This window comes from Natator depressus, chromosome 8, assembly GCF_965152275.1.
Source record: "Natator depressus isolate rNatDep1 chromosome 8, rNatDep2.hap1, whole genome shotgun sequence".
NCBI lineage: Eukaryota > Metazoa > Chordata > Testudines > Cheloniidae > Natator > Natator depressus.
The window spans coordinates 56,047,632-56,070,319 of NC_134241.1; the positions used below are offsets into that span (position 1 = coordinate 56,047,632).

Consider the following 22,688-nt stretch of genomic DNA (forward strand, 5'->3'; position numbering starts at 1 on the left):
GGTGAAATTCTGGCCCCACTGAAATAAGTGGGAGTTTTGCAAATGACTTCAATCATGTGGTGATCTTGCGTATAGTCCCGTCCTTGCTGTAGATGTGTAGGGTGGTTTTTTAATTTTTTCACAAACTACTCCTGAGGGCATTTTGCACCAAAAAATTAAAAATTCTGCACATTTTATTTGTTAAATAAATGTGGCGGCTCCAGCATGGCATTGAGAAGCACAGAGGTGGGAGATCACTCTGCAGCTCCCCCTGGAACATGGACTCAGCAGTGAGGCTGCACCCAACCCTCATACAGTGCAAGGACCAGGCCTGCCCTAGAAACACCCCAGGGCCCTGCCCCTCTGTAACAGATGCAGGCAGGGTCCAAGTGTGGAGAGGCGTAGTGTAGGGGGTCCAATTGCGGGTTGAGAGGGTTCTGTGTGGGGCAATCTGGGTGTGAGCAGCTCCCTAGAGGATCTGTGTGCAGGGGGGATCTGGCTGCACAGGTGCTTGTTGGGGGGTTCTGGGTGCAATGGTAATGGGATGCTGCAGGGGGGTCCAGGTGAAGGTGGTTGGGGCTCAACCAGGGGGTCATGGTGTGGAGGGATAGAGCTTGGTAGAGAGGTCTGGGAGGCTGTGGAGGAATCCAGGTGTTGGGAGAGTGGGGCTTAGTGGGGTGGGGATCCAGTTGCAGCTGGTTGGCTCTCAGGGTGGTGGGAATCCTGGTGCGGGTGGCTCATTGGGGTGGTATCAGGGAAGTGGGGCTTGTCAGGAGGGGGTCTGGGTCTGGGTCTGGGGGGGGAGGGGTGAGGCTCTGTGGGAGGGTCTGGTGCATGGGGGTTGGGTAGATGGGAGACCTCCCCCTGCACAGTGATCCTTCCCCCTGCACCTGAGGAGTGATGGGTGCAGGAAGCGCTGGGGGTGGAGTTTGCAGAGCTTCCTACAGCCTGGGAAGAAATTTGAGTGGGTCTGACCCAGCCCTGGAGGCCATGCAGGGGAAGAGGAAGTCCTGTCCTGTCCTCTCCAGCCCAGCCAGGACTAGCAGCTGAGCCTGGCACAGGGTAGGAGCCACCAACTGGGTCTTCCCCAGTCCTGCCCCACAATGATTTACCTCTCTGCCAGCTGCCCTGGGCACCTGAAACATACTACTGGGGGGGGGGGAGGGGATTGCGTGACTGCTCTTGTGGCTTCCCCCTCAGAAAGCAATTTTTCTGTGGGGAAGCAAAAAAAAAATCTGCAGTGACATAAATTCTGCACATGGGCATTGGCGCAGAATTCCCGCAGGAGTTACATACACTGAAGAAGGAGTTTAGAAGGGCCTGATTCTGTTCTGACTGACATTAGATGCTAACCTTCTTTTGGCTTTAGTGGGCCCAGGATTGGCCTAAATTACCTTTTAAGACCTGTGTCTAATTTAAAACCTATTATTGTCACCTGCATTTTCTCCTAATTTTGTTATTAGTGGAGATTGCATAGGAACAAATATGTACAGGCCTGTTAGATGTGCTTTAAATAAAGTTCACATACTGACAGTTAAGAAATATTTATATATGTATATCTTATGTATAAAGTAATGAGCGCACACAGGCTTCTCTAAACGATCATGGGTTCTGCTGAGATCCAATTGCAATGTATGGAGAAATAGGAGATAATGAAGGGCTATATCCCTCTCTAATTATTCAATATCTTGATCATCTGTATTGCCATTTCCAAGTGCTGGAATCTCCTTTTCGGGTAGCAGCCCATACTCATGTAGGAAAGATTCCACATCCACAGCAAAAAATTCCTCCCTGAAGTGTTCAGTAATGCTAATAAAATTGCTCAGAAGCTCCCCACCCTTGTAGACAAGCAAGGTTGGGAGCACATCAGTTGAGAAACGGTCTCCAGCACCTGTGTTAGATGCCTTTATCTTACAGAATCTCATTGTGGAGTATTCTGCAGCAAGGCAAGTTAAGCTGTTGTTTAGCGCCTCGCAGCCCTTGATGCCATCTTCGTAAATGTGAACGATGACCAGGACGGTTTTTCGCTCTTTCTCAATGACTTCCAGGAACTGTTCCCCATTTTGCAGCTCATACAGATAGCCATATCTGGGCCCAAAGCTCAGCCTCTGATGCATATCCTGCATGCAGCGTTTGCGGTATTTTTGTAGGCAGCTTTCATCCTCTTGCTCACCATGGATGAGCTCATACTCCTGCATACTCATCTGTGAATATTAAGAGAGCATTATATTACTGAATGGATCTATATATTCACTGAACAAGGAGGGGAACAAGATGTTGCCTGTGGAACCCCACATAAGATCCTTGGGTAGAAGAATAATTGTGCAAAACTGCCCTTTGGGGAATCTGGGAGACAGGAATTAAGCCATTGAATGGAAACCCCATCTCTCTTTACTTGGGTGTACACGTGAATGGTACTGAAGGCAACTGATATATCTAATAATATCAGCAAGGACACATTGGGTGAAATCCTGGCCCCACTAAAGTCAGTGGGAGTTCTGCCAGTGACTTCAATAGGGTCAGAATTTCACCCCTGGTCTTTATCTATTTTCAGGGGGAAATAATTTCCCCAGGCAATCAGAACAGTCTCTGCATGGTACCCATATTGACAAGAGTGAAAAAAAATCTGAGACAGCTAGATACCATGAGAATTATCTCACCACAGTCTTCTCATTAACCTTAATTGAGGGTAGAAGATTCAGCACTGGTCAACAGTTGGCCAGATTGTCAGGATCAAGTGGTGTGTTCTATTTCATGTGCGTTTTGAGTCAGTTGCTTCCATCTTTCTACTAAGTAGTTCTTTACTCTGTGAGTAGTCTCATTTTCTTCAGTGGGACTACTTGCAATGCAAAATACTACTCAGTGTGGGCAAGAATAGCATAATCTGCCCCTTCATGATCTCTCTGTATTTTATTTATAATAATTCAAATGCCTTGTCGCTTTCAATAGGCCCCAAGTTAAATTTCGGCAACTAATGCTAACATGTATCACACACAGTCCTTCTCATGTTCAACATACTTTATAAACATTGATTTCACAATGTCACTTTGAGGTAGTTCAGTATTGTCCCATTTGCAGCTGAGGAAAACTGAGATGGAGATGTTAAGTGATTTGTACAAGGACACAAAGGAAGTTGGAACCAGTGGCAATTAAATTCAGTAGTTTCTGGCTTCTCCTGTGCTTATACCGCATTTTTCTTGTTTTCATGTTTTGTACAGAATCATTAATTCACTTAAGTTTTCTTTTCTCTTGTTACCTTACGACTAAATCTCTCTCTGGTGTCTTTATCATCTTTACTGAGAGATCTGTGTGGTGAAGACATTTGTCTGAGGATCTCTTTCTTGCTCAAAGGAAGGGAATCTCTGTCTTCACTTTCTAATTTAAACTTTCTCCAGTCATTGATCACACCTTTGGGCCCTAGGAGAGATAAAGATCCGTAATTATTTGGTTTTGTTTGTTAGTTTCAGAAAGACAGTATCTTTGAACACAGGGCATATTTTAAAGACCTTATATGCACTGCAAAACAAGAGGTCATAACACTGAGACTTTATAGCCCATATCTATGACATTGAAATGTATGTCTCAGTCAATGCTGAAATATTTCTGATTACAGAACTAAAATCAAATCCTACTCTCTAGAGCTGGTTGATTTAAACAGTAAAACATTTTGCAAAAAATATTTTGAAAATGTTACTGGTTCAAAATGTCAAATGGTTCCAAAAACTGCATATATAGCTAGTTGAAAAAAAATCATAGGAAAACTTGTTAAATTTTCAGGGTGGTATGTGGTGGTTGTTCAGTGAAATTTGAACTTGCACCAAAAATTCAAAAATGTCAAGCATTCTCCCTTCAGAGCTAAACTGCTAGTTGGTGGGGTCTTTTTGCATTCGGTGAGTGTGTTGCTTTATAATTGTGAATTAAACAATTAACTTCATGATCTTTGAGACCAAAGACTCTAAATATAATATTGAAGAGCCACACGTAAAAAGAGAGCATGTGCCACCCAATAAGATGGGGAAAAGATCTAGGCTAAACATTTTCAAAAACAGGAACCAACAATTAGGAGTCTAAATAAATGCCCTGAATTCCAAAAGTGGTGAGCACCCAGAAACTCCTAATATCTCAATGGATGATCTTGAGTGCTCAGCACATTTGAAATTCAGGTTACTTATTTAGGCTACTATATCCCTGTTAGGCTTCTAACTTTAGGGTCCTTTTTTGAAATCTCAGCCCAGGTCAACAGTGCTGATTTGGGAAGGAATTGTAAGAAGAGGTGTTGCAAGGGGTAGGGCTGAAGGAAAGTACATAGGAACATCTGGGGCACAGAGAGAAAAACAAGCTGTTTAGAACATATGTTTCCATGATCCCTGAGTACAGTGACAGCACTCACATAAACAATTGTCAGTAGACACTGGAAAAAGAAAAGAAGAATGGATCCAACCAAAGATGGTTTAAAGTTTTTAATGTATATAGTATGCTATGACAAAAGGGCTTGTGGATGAATTTTTAGCAAAGATTTCTCCTCCAAACAAATTGAGAGCTTTAAGATTTCACTTTACATTTTTGCTTGTCACACTAGGAGGCATTAATGTCTCTGGCAAAGACATATGGGAAGCAAGATTCCCAGATTTTGTCATTTTTGACTGAAAACTTATAACCCAGTGCGAGTGGGTTACAGCTGTTTTCAGTACAAAGGAATAAAGGAGATCGTTAATGACTGAGGCAAAGTAGCCTACATCAAATTTGCACTGAACAACGCCACTGCTGCTTTGGTGTCCTGTGCAGCCATTTGCTTCAAGCACCAATAAGGCTGGATCTGAATTCAACCCTGCGTAACCTGTCCAGTCAAGAGGGATGTGAATTAGTCATAAAAATGTTTTCATTGGATCCTGGGTATACCTGAATATACCTGAGCAAGGTATTCTGAATTCCAGTCAGCAAATTAAAATTACAGGCTTCCACATGGATTAATTTTTAACAATGTCCTTAACTTTGTTTCTTTACCTGTATGTGTAGCCTGCCCTTCAAAATCTTGTTCCAAACTGGCACTCTTTTGCTCTTCCATAACTGTCACTCAATTGGCTAAAACGACAGAGTCAACACAGAAAATAATGAATAACATGACAGATGAGTTGTAAGTTTTACAGCTGGTTATAGTACAATGTATAATTTCCTGCTGCTTTTAGATATCAGTGCAGCTCCAAGTCGGTAATTAAAGCGTATGCAATCTTAATTTAATTATAGTTCTCTTAACCTCATAAAAAGCAATTAGGACAACATATCAGTCTGCATTATTAAAAGTGTCTGAACCCAGGCTAATTTAAAATATGAGGGTGTTCCTTTTCCTAAATCTTATTGTGTCCCATAAATCAGCAGGAAATATGAGTAATCTAGAGAAGAACAGAGGTAGTAAAATTTGCTGGAATTATACTAATTGCAAATTTGTCCCATTTTTGTTTGAAAACCATTCAGTAACGGATCCTGATTCCTACAATCATAGGAATTTATTTTAATTCCTACAATCATAGGAATTATTTTCTGAATTATTCACCAAATAGCTCCTATGCAATACATTCTCCATCCTGCACTTTCAGAGTTTATTAGAGACGACTGAGCCAAACCTCAATACCTTGTGTCTGTACCGATATCTCTTAAATATCCAGAGCTAGATCCTCTGACCTGGCAGGGCTGCACTTGTTGCATGCTGGGAAAGATGAGGCAAAGGTGGCTTTAAGCCACTTTTATGCTCCTTCAATCATGGAGCTGTCAGGGGACCTGGCTGGTTCCTGCTGTAAATTAAAGCTGCTTCAGGGGCCATATGGTCAGCTGGGAATCAGTGAGGTAACGTAGCGATGTCTCTTCCCCCATGTCATGTCCCCTGAACTTGGTTTTTTTGTGTGCGTGTGTGTGTGTGTATAGGAGCACTATGATCACTCTCTTCCATGCAAGGATTCTCCTTTCCATGGAGAATTCTCAGACAGATACGCTGACTTTACGACTACTTTGCACTGCCAGAGTGGTACAAGGTGATTGGATAAGACTGGGGCATTGGGTTGCAAAATGAGCTGATTTGGGCAGTATACTTTTTTTTTTCCTGAAAGGCAAAACTTTTTTTTTTTAACAGAAATGTTGTGACTTTTGTGAGCGCTGAGAACCTACTAGCACTTTTACATAGGAAGTAAAGGTACCAATTCCTAATTCATCTGTTTACTTACCCAATGCTGACAAGACATATTATTCAACCTAATTGCTACTATGTGCTTTGAGGTGAACCTTTTCATCTTCCCTCTAGTAGAAACGTCATACATTGCACCCTTCTGTTCAAAAACTGTAAATGGAGTTTGAGCTATAAGCATTTTCCACATAAAAGACCAATGTCAGAAACTCAGAGAAATGAAGATGCCATTCTGTCTAGTCTTATTTCCCACTTTTTCTCTACAGATATAACTTGGTACTTGATACTTTGCCCTGTACTTGTGTCCTATGAGAATATTTTTCTCTGTCTTTTGCTACAAAGCCAGCTCTGCAAAGTCACTGTCAAGTAAATATGTTGTTAAATTTTGACCAGGTAATTAATGCCAGAGTTAAAAAGCTGATGGTAAGTAAAAATGGAGTGATTTTCATTTTAGATAGTGTTCATAAAGAAATGCACCTTAATTTTTGCCAACTCCAATGTTTCTGTAACAAATCTGTGCTTTTCATGGTAAAATAGCATAGTAGGATACTAAGGAGGATACTCTGCTGCTTGTGTGTATGTTTCAAGTGGAGGTAATTTAGCAAATGTGGTGGTAAATTCTTCAGGGCAAAAATTCTTGGTGCAAATAATTTATTCAAACTGGTACCTGGGCAACATTCTGATTCTGTGTTGAAGGGAAGCGGATAATGAAGTATGATATTACTAAAATACCGCCTGTAGTATATGATAGAGCTATGCAGATACAAATTACTGTGAAATTGATTCCTTTTCTGTATTTCTGTAGTTGCTCACTTTATTTGCCAAATTCTGTGAACTATGTAGGTCCAAAAGTAGCATAAATACTGTGGTCAACTGTTCACCGGACCCTCTGAAAGTGAATTCCACATCCCGTTGCATGCCCTCCAGTAGAACAGAGAATAGTGAACATATCAGAGATATAGGACTACTGTGTAGATCCACTAGGCCATAAAGGGGTAGTAGTGAAATGCATCTATAAATCCCTCCCAGGACAGTCATTTGCGGTCTCTAATGCCTATGTCAGCAGCTAAGCTACTGGAGCCAAGGTTTCATCCTTTGCTCCATCAGAAAAACATGAGGGTTTTTAACGTGGATCCCTTTTATGTAGATTTTGCTTTTCCATTGCTTTTGGCCCTAAGTGCATCTAAAAATATAGAAGGAAAGCAAATAGTACAGTTAAGTGGATTTCCTGGCTGCTGCAGGTTTGAACCTGAGAAAGTTGACCACAACAAGAGTAAAGCAGCTTGAGTGGAAACATTGCATAACGGCATCAAAGTATGCTGTGTTTTTTAGAAAGTATATTTTATTGGTCTGTTGTACATAATGCATCCCAGAAAATTTAGCTGAATCACTGTAGTACCGCGAAAAGTATTTTCACATCATTTTAAGTGGTTTGGTTGTAAGACAACGAACAACATAACACAGAAGTTTAGTGAGCTTAGCCTGGGATGGGGGGCCAGGAACTCCTGAGATGTAATCCTGGCTCTGCTACTGACTCACTCTGAGACCTTGGTGCACTGTGGGAGAACTTTACTTGCCTACCTTAGCCAGGTATTGTGAGAATGAATTTAGTTAAGGGAAGATTTCACATTTAGGCACCTAAGCGAGGTGGTAAGATTTTTCTAAGGTACTGAGCACTCTGCAGCTGCCAATAGGAGCTACTCTGCAGAAGGGTGTGGGAACTGCTGGGTGTGGACACTTTTGAAAATATGGCCACTTCGGGTATGTCTACACTGCAATGTAACCTCAGGGTTAGTGGGACTCGAGTCAGCTGACACTGGGTTAGAGAACCCGGGGCTTGAACATCTACACTGATTGTTAACTTTACGTTAAGAATTTTCTAACCCGGGCTCAAATCTAGGGCTCTGCTGTCCACACTGCAGCACTCAGACCTGAGTCAAACCAACCATATCCCAGACTCCCTAGTGCCCACCTGAAACATGGCCGCTCTAGCTCTTTGACCATGATGCACTGCGGGAAAACTTGACTGTCCACCCTGTACATTACAGGAAGTTTGAATGGCCTGCCTGGAGTCATTTTGCTCCGTGCACTCCCAGCTACCAGAGCCAGAAACGTGGAGGAGGCACCTTTTGAAGAACTTCTCTGGCTTGCACTTGCACTCTTATGTCAGGAAATTGGCAGAGCTTCCATGAGGTGCTGATGGACATTTCAGTGGCATTTTCTGAACCACCAAAGACACCTGTCATAGCTTATGATGGAGCTGGAGGAGGAGGAAGCAGAGGAATAGGAGTACCCAGGCATGGCAGACTTGAACGGTCTGATGCTTCTCAGTACACTTGATATAGCCCTCTATGTAGACCAGTGCTTCTGAAGCAAGGCCATAGGCTGGTGGGATCACATTGTCATGCAGACCTGGGATGACCAGCAGTGGGTCCAGAACTTTAGCATGAAGAAAGCTACATTTTTGGAGCTTTGTGAATACCATAAAGAAACATGCATGCGGCCAACCCTGCCAGTCCAGAAGTGGGTTGGCATAGCGTCTGGAAGCTGGCTACCCTAGACTGCTACAGGTCCATTGCAAACCAATTTAGTGTTGGAAAGCCGACTCTGGGTAAAGTGGTGGCAGAGGCTTCTGAGGTGATCAGGTATGTGGTTTACCCCAAGGTGGTGGCCATAAAAGATATTCCTGAAGTAATTACTGGCTTTGAGAGAAAGGTGTTTCCAAACTGTGCTAGGGCCAATGATGAGACTCATGTGCCTATAGTTTGCTCTCTTCCAGGAGCACATAACCGCAAAGGATACTACTCCACTGTTAGGCTGGCCCTTGTGGACCACAGAGGGCAATTTATGAACATCAGCATGGGTTGCACTGGAAAAGTTCATGATGGGTTTTCTACCTATCAGGAGTCTACATTCGTGGACAGGCTGGGACGCTATGCCCACCAAAAGACTGTCCACACTGTTATTCTGGGGGACCTTGCATACCTCCTTGTGCCTTGGCTTATGAAACCATATCCTGATTTCGGAGACCCTCGCAAAAGACCATTTAATTAAACTCTCAGCAGGTGCAGAATTGTTGTTAAATGTGCTTTCGGCAGCTCAAAGTCCCATTTGCGATGTTTACAGACCCATTTGCATGCTGTTGTCATTGATGCTGTTTCTATTATTATGGCTTGCTGTGCTCTTCACAATCTTTGTGAAGCCAGAGTTGAACCATTTCTCCCTGAATGGACCCATGACAGTGAGGGGCTGCTGAATCTGTACACTCAACCAGAAAGTGCAGCTACTGGGGCTGGATTTGCCTGGGCAACAGAAGTCAGGCATGCTTTGTGCTTCCACATTATGGACTTGCATGGTCCAATGGAAGTGGGGAATAGTACCTATATGAATGTGCTTGGCAGATGAGGGTGGTATGGGAGTCATTGATTGGTGGGGGATGGAGTGGGGTTCAGAATTTTAGTGCCATGCTGTGTACTTTTGAATGACATGATCACTTATGAAATAGGGGGAAAGGGGTTATTCACAGTATGGATTGATGTAAGGAAGTGATTGAAGTATGGATTGCTATAGATAACTGTATTGAGCGACACTCTGTGCATACTAATTCCCAATGGTCCCTGATCATGTGTTTACCTTTGTTATTTAGAACACACACCATATAATGTGAAGCAGTTATAGAAATAAGCTTTCCAGAGGAAATAAAAACCCCGTTGTTTATAAATATGTATTAGAAAAGTACAACATTCACCCATTGCCAGGCAGGCCAGCCGTCATTACCACACTATCACACCAGTGACAACACAACCTTACGGGGGGAAAAAACCCACTATAAAATAAAGTGCATAAACAAGTGAAACCAGTTACAAAACAGAACCCCTACCATAGCATGGACCCTGGCCACCGGTTCTCCTTTCCCTTCTTTCCCCCATTTGCTAGGCAAGTGCTGCTGTGGGACAGAGGTGGAGGCATCCACAGGGGAGAGGGTCAATGGGGAGGGCTATAGGGGCAAGGTTGCCCTGCCCAGCCACTCATGGGGCCCACTCACATGCACTACCCAGCCATGGAGACGTCCAAGCTGCTTCTGGACTGCAGCACAGGGTAGTGTGCAGGGGAATCAGTCCTTGATGTGGGTGATACAGCAGGAGCTGCTACTCTTGCAGTCATTAGTGATATGAGCCTCTCAAACAGCTCTTTCTGCTGAGCTCTGTCCTCCTCCCTTAGCCACTGTTCCTGTTCCAGGAACTGTGAAGGAAGTGCTTGCTCCAGTGCTGAAACCCTGTCCTCAAGCTGTGCAGCCAGCCTGAGCCTTTCCTCTTTCCTTGCTGCATGCCTTTCCTCTAGCCCCAGATCCTTCTGTTTTTGGTACTGGACCTGCTTGTTCGCCCTCTCCAGAATGTCAATCGTAAGTTCATCATGGAAACGCTTCCTTTTGGAACAGTCTGTGAAGGTACGTTGGCCCAACCTTTAGCTGCAGGGTGGAGGTCCTGGAGCCAGTAGAGATTGAGTGACCTGGAACCAGGACAAGATACAGAGGGTTATTGTCTCAAATAGCTCACTGCAGGAGCACAGAAAACATCCTTGTGGAATTTCAAGGACAGAAAACGATACTTTTACAAATGGAACTTCACTATATTGCGAGAAGGATGCTTCAAACAATAGAAGATCCCTGGACACAGCTTAGTTAATTGGAGCAAAAGCATTGCAGGCACAATGGTACATTAAAAATGCAAAACTGCTTTATTGATTTCGCAAAACTTAGGGTTTTTTTGAGGGGATGGGGTGAGGCTTCCATCAGTTGCCATGCTACCAACGCTTTTTTTTTTTTTTAAATCATTTCAGGCCTTCCACATTTTGGAAGACATAACAGTTCTTGTGGTGCCCTATTGGCAAAGGGAGATGATATTCCAAGCTGCTGGTGTGAAACCTGCAGTTTATGCAACAGAAGAATTCAAATGTATAGTGATTGCACAGCACAGTGATGAATGGTGTGGGCTGGTCAGCTATTGAGGTGGCCCTGGAAAATATGCCCTTCCCCAAAATGTGGCTACCTATCTGGAGTTCCTTCTTGGAGCCACTGTTTCTAGGTGGCTCAATACACCATAGAATGGTTACAGAGCAGCATACTTACAAATATGGCAATTAAGGAACAGGAATGGCCCTAGCAAAAATCTGTGCCTTTCCAGTAAAAATACACTTTAAAGGTGTTTTTTCCGGTTTGCATTTCCCAGTCACCTTTTTGAACTGCATGTGGTAGTGGAAGGGGAGCACACCAGTGGCATGCAATTCGCTATTCGTGGATACACGCTGCTAGCTGAGGCTTCTCATAACTTTTGCATTGAGTCATAGAGTGGAAATCCTATTTCCTCCTATTACTGTATTATCAAATATTTAAAATGGAGCCAGAAACTTACCAGGCTCAAGGGTGGCTTCTGTCCTGTCCGTGTCTGTTGCAGGGTTCACAGTGGGCTGTTTCTTGGCAGGGTACTATCAGTTCCTCCGAGTATGAACCCAGGATGTGCTGCGGCTGCTCCTGCTCCAAAGCCTGTTCTGGAAGCGGTTTCAGCAATAGAGTGACTTTGCTGTCCCCACTCAGTGCCTGCTGCTGGCTCCCAACAGTCCCCATGCCGCATTCTGAGCCCAGCAGGGCACCATCCTGGCTGACCAGGTCATCATGCACCATGGTTGGCTCAGTGCTGGGTGCAGTGCTCAGCATCTGGCCAAACTCCTCATAAAACAAGCATGATTTTAGGAAGCTGCTTGAGATGAGGTTCTGGTTCCTGGTTTTCCATTACTCACTCTTGAGCTACTTAATTCTCTCCCCATGCCACAATGGCCATACCATATTTTTTAGCATGCTAGCTTGACCAGTGCTAATGCAGGTCTGTCTACACAGGCTGGGAGACATGTTCCCAGCTGCGGTCTAAACATACACAGTAAGACCATGCAGTCTGGAGAGACAATGTGGAGTTACAGGGTTTCCCAGGTTTCAGACTCCAGGACTGGAACATAGTTATGTGTTAAGCATTCAGAAGATGGAGTTTTTGCTTTGGTTCCTGGAAGGAATCAGTTTTTGTTTGGCTTTTAGCCTGAGAGCCCTGGAGAGAGGATACCAGCTTCTTGGCACAAAGCAATAGTTCTTTACCTGGGATTCCCTCAAAATATGCTGTCTGCATACAGTTTATTCCTACCACTGTTCAGGGGAACAGGACTTGTGTACATCTTGTAAATAAACAAATTTTATTAAGAAAATACCTGACTTCATGTCACTGATTTCTGCTCTAAATTGGAGACTGACCTGTGAGTTCTTGAATTTAAGCTGCTGCTCAGCTGAAGAGGGACAATAATAATACAATAATAAAAAAAAAATTATCTTCTGAAGGTAGATAACTAGATTCTAATATTCCTGATACATCACTGCTTCCTGAATATTAGTATTACTTAATGATGTTTGTTTTCTTTATATATCTGATTTTATCTTTAAATAAATTTTAGCTGTAATACAGCATGGCCAGAAGGCAGCAGGAAAGTGATATAGAAGAGATATGTAAGTCCCAAGATGAGGAGAAACCTTATTCCCTGTAGAGGGAAGAAAGTTTTCTATAAATTAATTAAAAGCACCTGAAGCCAATTAGAGCACCTGAAGCTAGTCACCTGATAAAACTCCCCTGCTTCAATCAGCTAGAAAAAGAAGTTGGAGTAGAGAGTAGTTTGAAGGAGTTGGAGCAGAGTGCAGTTTAAAGAAGTGCCGTGGCTGGCTAGAAGACCAAGACCCTAGGTAAAAAGACACCTGGCTTGTGCATAGAGAGGAGGGGGGCAGGAAGCTCCACAAGCTGAAGAGCAGGAGAGGGAAGTAGCCCAGGGTAAGGAAGCACTAGTTCAAGTGGTTTACCACTATCCCTAGGGCCCCTGGGCTGGGACCTGGAGTAGAGGGTGGGCCTGGGTCCCTCTCTCTCCACTACCCTTCTCTGGGTTACTAGTGGGACAGTAGATACCCTAGTTCAGGGGCAGGAAACTGTGCCCTGAACACCCCGGCCCCAAGAACAGGAAGCGCGGGACCCATCATAATCGTACCGGCAATTTGCCACATAGCTAAGAAATTTCTTTTCTGACCTGCCTGTCTCTCTGATGGTCTCTTTGGTGGACTTTCATAAAAGGTATAGATTTATATTTTAATAATATTAAATCTTGTACATAAAGCATGATTCAATTCCTGCCATATATTCTTTCAAAGAATGCTTATTTGTAAATTATTTCAAAGATGCTTAATAGAAATAAATTTAAACATGTATTGTAAGTATTTGTTAGATTAATATATATTCCTTTGTCCCTTTTTTGACATCAAATCTAATATCTCTCTGCCTCTAAAATACAGGGGAACATTTCTTAGAAGAAACATTAACTTTATATTTCAGCTGTGTATCAGAATATATTTCTACAGCAATTTACCTATTCTTATGGCCCATCAATGCTGTAGAGTAACTGGTGTTTTAAATATGTATCAAAGATTTGCTTTAGCTATGTTTATGTTCCTAGATGAGGCCAGTGGTTGGTCTTTTTTGGAGGGGAGGGATAGCTCAGTGGTTTGAGCATTGGCCTACTAAACCCAGGGTTGTGAGTTCAATCCTTGAGGGGGCCATTTAGGGATCTGGGGCAAAAATTGGGGATTAGCCCTGCTTTGAGCAGGGGGTTGGATCAGATGACCTCCTGAGGTCCCTTCCAACCCTGATATTCTATGTTAGTAATGTTAGAAACCTCTTTGATGGGATTAGAACATGGTGGAAATGGAAGGTGAGTGGCCTATTGTAGGTAGGTGTCCTGATACACAAAATGGTCCAATGGTTAGGGCTGTAGCCTGGGAGATCTGGGTTCAATTCCTTTTGCCATCATATTCTTCCTGTGTGACATTGGGCAAGTCACTGAGTCTCTCTGGGCCTCATTTCTCCCCCTGTAAAATAGGGATAACAATATATTCCTACTTCATGAGGGTGTTGTGAGGATAAATACATTAAAGACTGTGAGGTACTCTGATACTATGGTAATGAAGCACCTAAAATAGAAAGCAGGAACTACATTCCAGGAAAGTGAAATAATTGTTTCAAGCATCTTTGTAAATCCAGTTTATACAGGAATTAAGACAGATGCTTTCAGATACTGCAAGGCCAATGTGTATGCACACATAACTGAAGAGATGTAATGTAAATATTGAAAAGCCTATTTTTACTAGTTAAGGGCCTGATTTTGTCACCCTTACTCATTGAATTGTACTTTACCATGCAGAGACAAGGGGTGTGAGGTAATATCTTTTATTGGACCAACGTCTGTTTGTGAAAGGGACAAGTTTTTGAGTTACACAGAGCTCTTCACTGGTCCAGTATAAGATCTTACCTCACCCACGTAGTCTCTCTAACAGTCTGGGACCAGCACAGCTAAAACACCACTGCAAGCAACTTTACAATGCACGTAGTTTCAGTGGTTTCACTGTAACTTCTTATTTACTACTCAGCATGGAAAAGGGACCAATATTAACATAAACACTGAAGCTTTTACAGTAGTACTGTCTGTTTATTCAATGGCAATATAAGTCCTAGGATGAACATCCTAATGCAGTGGTCCCCAAACTGTGTGGTGGGCCTCCATAGGGGGGCACATCGGAACATTTGGGGGGAGGGGAGATGCACAGTGGAGCCTGGGCCAGTCCCCATGATGGGCAGGGAGGGATTGCCATGCTTCCAGCCCCACTCCACCGCCAGATCAGCTGCATCCCAGCCTCACTCTTCATTGAACCCTGTTCAGCTCCTGGTCCTGCTCTGCCTCCAAGCCTGCGTGAGCCCCCATGGGAGGTGGTGAGGGAGCACCATGCTTCCAGCCCTGCTCTGCCTCCAGGCCAGATCCACGCCCAGCCCAGCTCCTCCCGGAAATCTGGGAGGCAGTGACCATGAGTTGGTTGAGTTCAGGATCCTGACACAGGGAAGAAAGGCAAGCAGCAGGATACGGACCCTGGACTTCAGGAAAGCAGACTTCGACTCCCTCAGGGAGCGGATGGGTAGGATACCCTGGGGGACTAACATGAAGGGGAAAGGAGTCCAGGAGAGCTGGCTGTATTTCAAGGAATCCCTGTTGAGGTTACAGGGACAAACCATCCCGATGAGTCGAAAAAATAGTAAATATGGCAGGCGACCAGCTTGGCTTAACGGTGAAATCCTAGCGGATCTTAAACATAAAAAAGAAGCTTACAAGAAGTGGAAGGTTGGACATATGACCAGGGAAGAGTATAAAAATATTGCTCGGGCATGTAGGAATGAAATCAGGAGGGCCAAATCGCACCTGGAGCTGCAGCTTGCAAGAGATGCCAAGAGTAACAAGAAGGGTTTCTTCAGGTATGTTGGCAACAAGAAGAAAGCCAAGGAAAGTGTGGGCCCCTTACTGAATGAGGGAGGCAATCTAGTGACAGAGGATGTGAAAAAAGCTAATGTGCTCAATGCTTTTTTTGCCTCTGTCTTCACTAACAAGGACAGCTCTCAGACTGCTGCGCTGGGCATCACAACATGGGGAGTAGATGGCCAGCCCTCTGTGGAGAAAGAGGTGGTTAGGGACTATTTAGAAAAGCTGGACGTGCACAAGTCCATGGGGCCAGACGAGTTGCATCCGAGAGTGCTAAAGGAATTGGCGGCTGTGATTGCAGAGCCATTGGCCATTATCTTTGAAAACTCGTGGCGAACGGGGGAAGTCCCAGATGACTGGGAAAAGGCTAATGTAGTGCCAATCTTTAAAAAGGGGAAGAAGGAGTATCCTGGGAACTACAGGCCAGTCAGCCTCACCTCAGTCCCCGGAAAAATCATGGAGCAGGTCCTCAAGGAATCAATCCTGAAGCACTTAGAAGAGAGGAAAGTGATCAGGAACAGTCAGCATGGATTCACCAAGGGTAGGTCATGCCTGACTAATCTAATCGCCTTCTATGATGAGATTACTGGTTCTGTGGATGAAGGGAAAGCAGTGGATGTATTGTTTCTTGACTTTAGCAAAGCTTTTGACACGGTCTCCCACAGTATTCTTGTCAGCAAATTAAAGAAGTATGGGCTGGATGAATGCACTATAAGGTGGGTAGAAAGTTGGCTAGATTGTTGGGCTCAACAGGTAGTGATCAATGGCTCCATGTCTAGTTGGCAGCCGGTGTCAAGTGGAGTGCCCCAGGGTCGGTCCTGGGGCCGGTTTTGTTCAATATCTTCATAAATGATCTGGAGGATGGTGTGGATTGCACTCTCAGCAAATTTGCGGATGATACTAAACTGGGAGGAGTGGTAGATAGGATACAGAGGGACCTAGACAAATTGGAGGATTGGGCCAAAAGAAACCTGATGAGGTTCAATAAGGATAAGTGCAGGGTCCTGCACTTAGGACGGAAGAACCCAATGCACAGCTACAGACTAGGGACCGAATGGCTAGGCAGCAGTTCTGCGGAAAAGGACCTAGGGGTTACAGTGGACGAGAAGCTGGATATTAGTCAGCAGTGTGCCCTTGTTGCCAAGAAGGCCAATGGCATTTTGGGATGTATACGTAGGGGCACAGCGAGCAGATCGAGGGATGTGATCGTTCCCCTCTATTCGACATTGGTGAGGCCTCATCTGGAGTACTGTGTCCAGTTTTGGGCCCCACACTACAAGAAGGATGTGGATAAATTGGAGAGAGTCCAGCGAAGGGCAACAAAAATGATTAGGGGTCTGGAACACATGACTTATGAGGAGAGGCTGAGGGAACTGGGATTGTTTAGTCTGCAGAAGAGAAGAATGAGGGGGGATTTGATAGCTGCTTTCAACTACCTGAGAGGTGGTTCCAGAGAGGATGGTTCTAGACTATTCTCAGTGGTAGAAGAGGACAAGACAAGGAGTAATGGTCTCAAGTTGCAGTGGGGGAGGTTTAGGTTGGATATTGGGAAAAACTTTTTCACTAGGAGGGTGGTGAATCACTGGAATGCGTTACCTAGGGAGGTGGTAGAATCTCCTTCCTTAGAAGTTTTTAAGGTCAGGCTTGACAAAGCCCTGGCTGGGATGATTTGATTGGGGATTGGTCCTGCTTTGAGCAGGGGGTTGGACTAGATGACCTCCTGAGGTCCCTTCCAACCCCGATATTCTATGATTCCCCCATCCCCAGTTTCGCCCCCAGCTCTGCCTTCAGCCCAAGTTCTGCTGCTGAGGAAGCCGTGGCTGGGCAGTAATGGAGGGAGGGTGTGGACAGACTCCATTAACAGGGTGTGTGTGACTGGAAATGCATGTGTACCACTGCCCTAACCGCATTTTTTTTAACCAATTATTGAAGTAAACGTAGTTGCTTTCAATATTATATTTAAATTATCAGCACTGTAGCGAAGACTGCAGTAACTGACAGTCCCAGTTAATGGACTAAAGAGTTATCATTAAGGCTACATTTTAGTCACAGGTATTTTTAGTAAAAGTCATGGACAGGTCACGGGCAGCAAACAAAAATTCATGGCCCGTGACCTGTCCATGACTTTTACTGTATACCCCTGACTAAAACTTGGCGGGGTGGGGAAGCTTGGGAGGGCATCCTGGGGAGCGCTTTGGAAGCTGGGGAACACGACGGGGCACCGCAGGAGCAGGGGAGGGAGGTGTGTCCGGGGTGGGTGGGAAACGCCATGGGTGCTGGGGAGGGGAGTTGTGGCCCAGGGGGGAGCACTGCGGGTACTTGGGGGGCAGTTGGTGGGACTGGGGCAGCTCCCTACCTGGCTCCTAGCTCCATGTGCTGCCCCTGCTCTGCCCCAAGCCCTGGTTCTGCAGCTCCCATTGGCTGGGAACCATGGATAATGGGAGCTGTGGGGGCGGCGCCTTTGGGCGGAGCTAGGAGCTGAGGGCCTGTTGCCCTTCTGGGGAGACCCCCCCCAGGTAAGCACCACCCCGAACCCCCAGCCCTGAGCCTCCCTCACACCAAAGCTGCTGCTGCTGGGGGTTAGGGGGGCCCGAGAGTGTGCCCCAACAGTGGCTGGTGCACCTGGCCCGGGGGCTACTCAATTGACCCCCGGGCCAGGTGCACCAGCCACTGCAGAAGTCACAGAGGCCACGGAAAGTCACAGAATCCATGACCTCCATGACAAACACACAGCCTTAGTTATCATGCATATACTAAGAAAACCTATTAATAGAAACCCATTAAACCTGAGTTGACTCAGTGGCCTTGTGGTTAACTGTGATTAGGTTAACCTAGGCCTCAGGAGTTCAACGCTCTTGCTCCTAGGCCTGAGAGAATTGGTCAGGGGATCCCTAGAGAAGAAGCTTCTTTCTTCATCCTTTGGTCTCCTCCTCTTCCCGCTTCTTTTTAAAAACAAAATCTGAGTGTGAAGCCAATGCTGTTGAAAACAAGGAAGTGCATAAGAACACCATTTAAACTATGTATAGTGTAGGCTCTGCCTGTGCACCTTGAGTCGAGACCCGTAACAGCAGTGTCTTGGTTTCTTTTGAGCAGAGGCTGCCAAATATGATGAAGTGTAAGGTGTCTCTGTGCTGTGACAAATAAGGAGAATGGTGAGACCACCATTCTTTATTTAACTTATCTACTCTTAAAAGAATTGGTTTCATATCTCCAGTGAATCCACTGTATTATCAAGCTTCCTTGTTTCTGTCTTTCCTAGTTTGTGGTCATAGAGTGACCCTGGACTTCTTAGGAACATAGAATTGCCATGCCACTCAGTCTAGTATCCTGTGTCTGACAGTGGCCACTGTGAGTGGCTTCAGAAGGTGTGAGAACCTCCTGTAGGCAGTTATAAACTAACTTATCCCCAGGAAAAGTTTCTTCCTAATCCCAGTAGATTGGTTTATACCCTGAAGCATAAACATTCATATCCATTTCAAAATCCCTGTTTTTAGAGTTCTTGCTACACCAACTCTGGATGTTTCTGTTATCCATATAAATGTCCGCTTGTTTTAGGAATCCTGCTATGCTCTTGGCCTATATGATGGCAAATTTGACTCCACAGTGAGGACTGTTATTTCAGCTGTATCTGAGGTACCCTGAGATGATACAGGCATGTAAAATAATAGAATGTCAGGTGACAAGTGCTGGTGGGAAGGTTTTATTGGTATGAGGATGATCCTTTTATTTAAATGGAATTTACTGTGTAATTAATGGTTTTGACAAACAAGTACCAGTAATGCCTCCCAAATAAGTGCCAGTTAGTACCAGCATTCATCATTAGAGCTGATTGCAAAAAAACATTTCAAAGGAAAATTTTCGATATCAAAAAGCATTTCAACTAAATGGAAAATTTCTGGGTTTTGAAAACTTTAGGCATTTTGTTTAAAATAAATAAAACAAACCAACCTGGCTACAACAACACTGAATACAGCAATGAAGATATCATATTTTGCCAGCTGAAATGGAAACTCCACAGCAGGAAGAAAAAGGAAGCAAAATTTAATGGCAGCATTTACTTTCTGAGCAAATGCAAGAAACAAAATATCATCCCCACAGGTCTCATTATCTATAATGCTGTGACCACTACATACAACTCCAAATGTGGTGAACGGATCTGCAGAAGGACTTCAGAAAAACTGAGGAACCCACTTACTGCACCTCACATACTGGAGAAGAAACCTGCTCAAACAAGAAATCATCACATGCTCCCACACACTGGAAGAAAAAGATCAGGCAACTTACCTGGAAATCATGCAAGAAACCGAAAGCAACCATCAAAAATCTGATGACAGTCCTCCAACTCAAAAACAAAAAGTGGAACCACTGCAACAGTTCCACAAAGCACACACCACCACCTCTGAGAGAAAGCATGGCACCAGGACCCACCACATGGACTTTACATGACACTCCAACTTCATCAGTTTATCAAGACCACCCTAACCAGAGTTATCTATACTTCCTAAGGGACTGAACTTCTGCCCCATCACAGAACCTAGAGCCTGACTCCGCTTCAAAGAATTCTTTCACAACAATGATGACACCACCCACAACTACCACATCCTCGCTGACAGTCATAAGAAAAAAGAATCATCTGACCGGACACCCCACAGCAGACGAAACCACACTCTTCATCATTACATTGATTGATTGCTTCAGAAAAAGATTGACTGTGAAATATTTAACAAACCTCACATCTACCATTAGCTCTCCACCACCGGGAGGACAGCTATACAGTCTGACGTGCAACTACCAGATAGTGATCAAACGAGCAGACAAATGGAGTGCCACTGTAGGCTTCAACCATGATGATTACGTTAACAAGATCAACTGACAATTCGCTGACACCACTTACTATAACAAACTCAGAGAAGACCCTATACCACAAATTACCCAGGAATTTAAGGATAGCAGCAAAACATTCCCCCAAAACTTCAGAGAAACTCTACAACCTCACCCTAGGGACCGTCAACCCCAGGGACCTTCCACATGCTTCCCAGGTTACACAAACAAAGGAACCCAGGCAGACCATCACATCTGGCTACCACACATGACATCGTGACCACCACATGAGTATCAGGACTCATAGAAAACATCCTCAAATCACTCGCCACACAATGTGCCAGCTTCCTCCAGAAACTCCACAACATTAACAACCTCCCTTAGAACACCATCCTTACCACCATGGATGTCCCCTCCCTATACATTAACATTCCAATGATGGCATTGCTGCCTGCCTTAATTATCTACAAGACAATGGACAACACTCAAATATCCACCCCAAACTCATCACCCAACTCATGCATTTCATCCTCACACAGAACAATTTTACATTCAACAACAATTACTTTGCCCAAACCATGGGAACAGACATGGGTACTAGGATGACTCTCTAATATGCCAATCTCTTCATGGGCCGCCTTGAGAGAGAATTTCTGGACAAACACACCAGAAAACAATGATATACATTGATTTCGTTCTCTGGACAGATGACCTAAACTCCCTTTCATATTTCCACTGCAACTTCAACAATACACCACTTATCCATTAAACTCTCTCTAGAATACTCCCACACTAGCATCAACTTCCTGGACACCACAATCAACTCCAACAATGGAACCCTACAGGCAACAATATACAAGAAACCCACGGATCACCACACCTACTCTCACAGATCCAGTAACCACACCAAGAAATCTATTATCTACGACCAGGCACTCCAGATACCAAAGAATATGCTCCAAGGAGAAAATCCAGGATTATACACCTTAACACACTTACAGCCTTCACCAAACAAGGACACTTCACCAGAGAAGTAGATCACACCATGGAATGGACCACCCAAATACCTGAAAGAATCTGCTTCAATACAGAAATAAAATCCCCTCTGACGACACACCCCTTGTTGTCACCTACCACTCCATACTGGAATCCATTCTGAGTATCATTATACAATTACATACTCAAAGTGGACCACATACTGAAATCTTTCCTGAACCCCCTCTTCTGGCCTTCAAACAACCCCCCAACCTCTCCAAGCTCATCATCGGAAGCAAGCTTCCCACAGTCAAGGACTCATCAACTCAAAGTGGCACCAGACCCTACCAGAACAACAGATGCAAAACCTGCAGACATATCTCCACTGCTCTGATGATCAACACCTCCACAACACACCTTTCAAGGTTTAGGGGTCCTACACATGCCTATCACAACATATGGTGTACCTCATCCAGGGCACTAAATGGCCCAATAACAACTGCGTGGGTGGATGCTGTGGGGACAGGGAAGAGAAATCCTCCCAATAGGCCATGGAGCAGCAGCAGAAACACTACATGATCACTGCTCCATCACTGAGGTTGGATCTACTACAATGGCCCTCACACCTCTCCTTTGCATGGAACAGTGGCTATTGCCTCTGTCATCAGTGGTCAACCATCCCCTATCTTCAGGACCGTCCCTATGCGGATGCGGGCTCTGGGGCAGAAGTGATGACTCCGTCACTTCCAGGACCAACCTTGCCAGCCAATCACACTGGCTAATGGGGGGCCCCCCCCCAAAGCACAGGGCCCAGAGCGGTCACCCCGATTTGCCATACCCAAGGGATGGCTCTGCCTATCTTGCCCCCAAGGGGTCCCCATGAAGAGACCTAGCGTAGAGCTAAATTCCACAGGATATCCTGCACCCAGTGTGTGGACAACTAAAATCTGATTTTTTTTCTTCTCCCCTCTCAATACAGCAGAACCACTAGATTACTCTGTATCTGAGACCTTTTGCACTCAATGACAAGATAGGAGGGAGGATACACCTCTTAGTGCTGCCATTAGTATCATAACTTCCAACGGGCCTGCTCCAAAACCTACTGATGTCACAGGAGCTTTTCCATTGAATTCTATGGGCTTTGGATTAGACCCTCACGGCTTGATCTACAAGGTTCTGAGCCCAATTTACATGCTTAAAGTTGAGATGTGCTTGAATGCTTTGCTGACTCAAGGAGAGAGTGCTCAGCCCACAGAGGATCCATCCTGTAGTTACTACCATGATGACTATAACAACTTACAGGAGGCTGTTAACTCATTATTTTACTAGCTGTAGCTGCTGTTAAAAAGCTTGCAGT

At 44.6% G+C, this 22,688-nt stretch overlaps 1 protein-coding gene across 1 annotated transcript in view; it reads right to left on the minus strand.

Annotated features, from left to right (window-relative positions):
- Positions 1-1,136: 1,136 nt before the first annotated feature.
- PDC (phosducin) overlaps positions 1,137-22,688 on the minus strand; it is a 33,188-nt gene continuing 11,636 nt past the window's right edge. Inside the window, exons 2-4 of the mRNA XM_074962193.1 lie at positions 4,984-5,061; positions 3,236-3,396; positions 1,137-2,183 (exon numbers count right to left, since the gene is read on the minus strand). Coding sequence (XP_074818294.1) covers positions 1,656-2,183; positions 3,236-3,396; positions 4,984-5,044 — 750 coding nt within the window. The 5' untranslated portion in view covers positions 5,045-5,061 and the 3' untranslated portion in view covers positions 1,137-1,655. The remainder of the gene's footprint in view (positions 2,184-3,235; positions 3,397-4,983; positions 5,062-22,688) is intronic.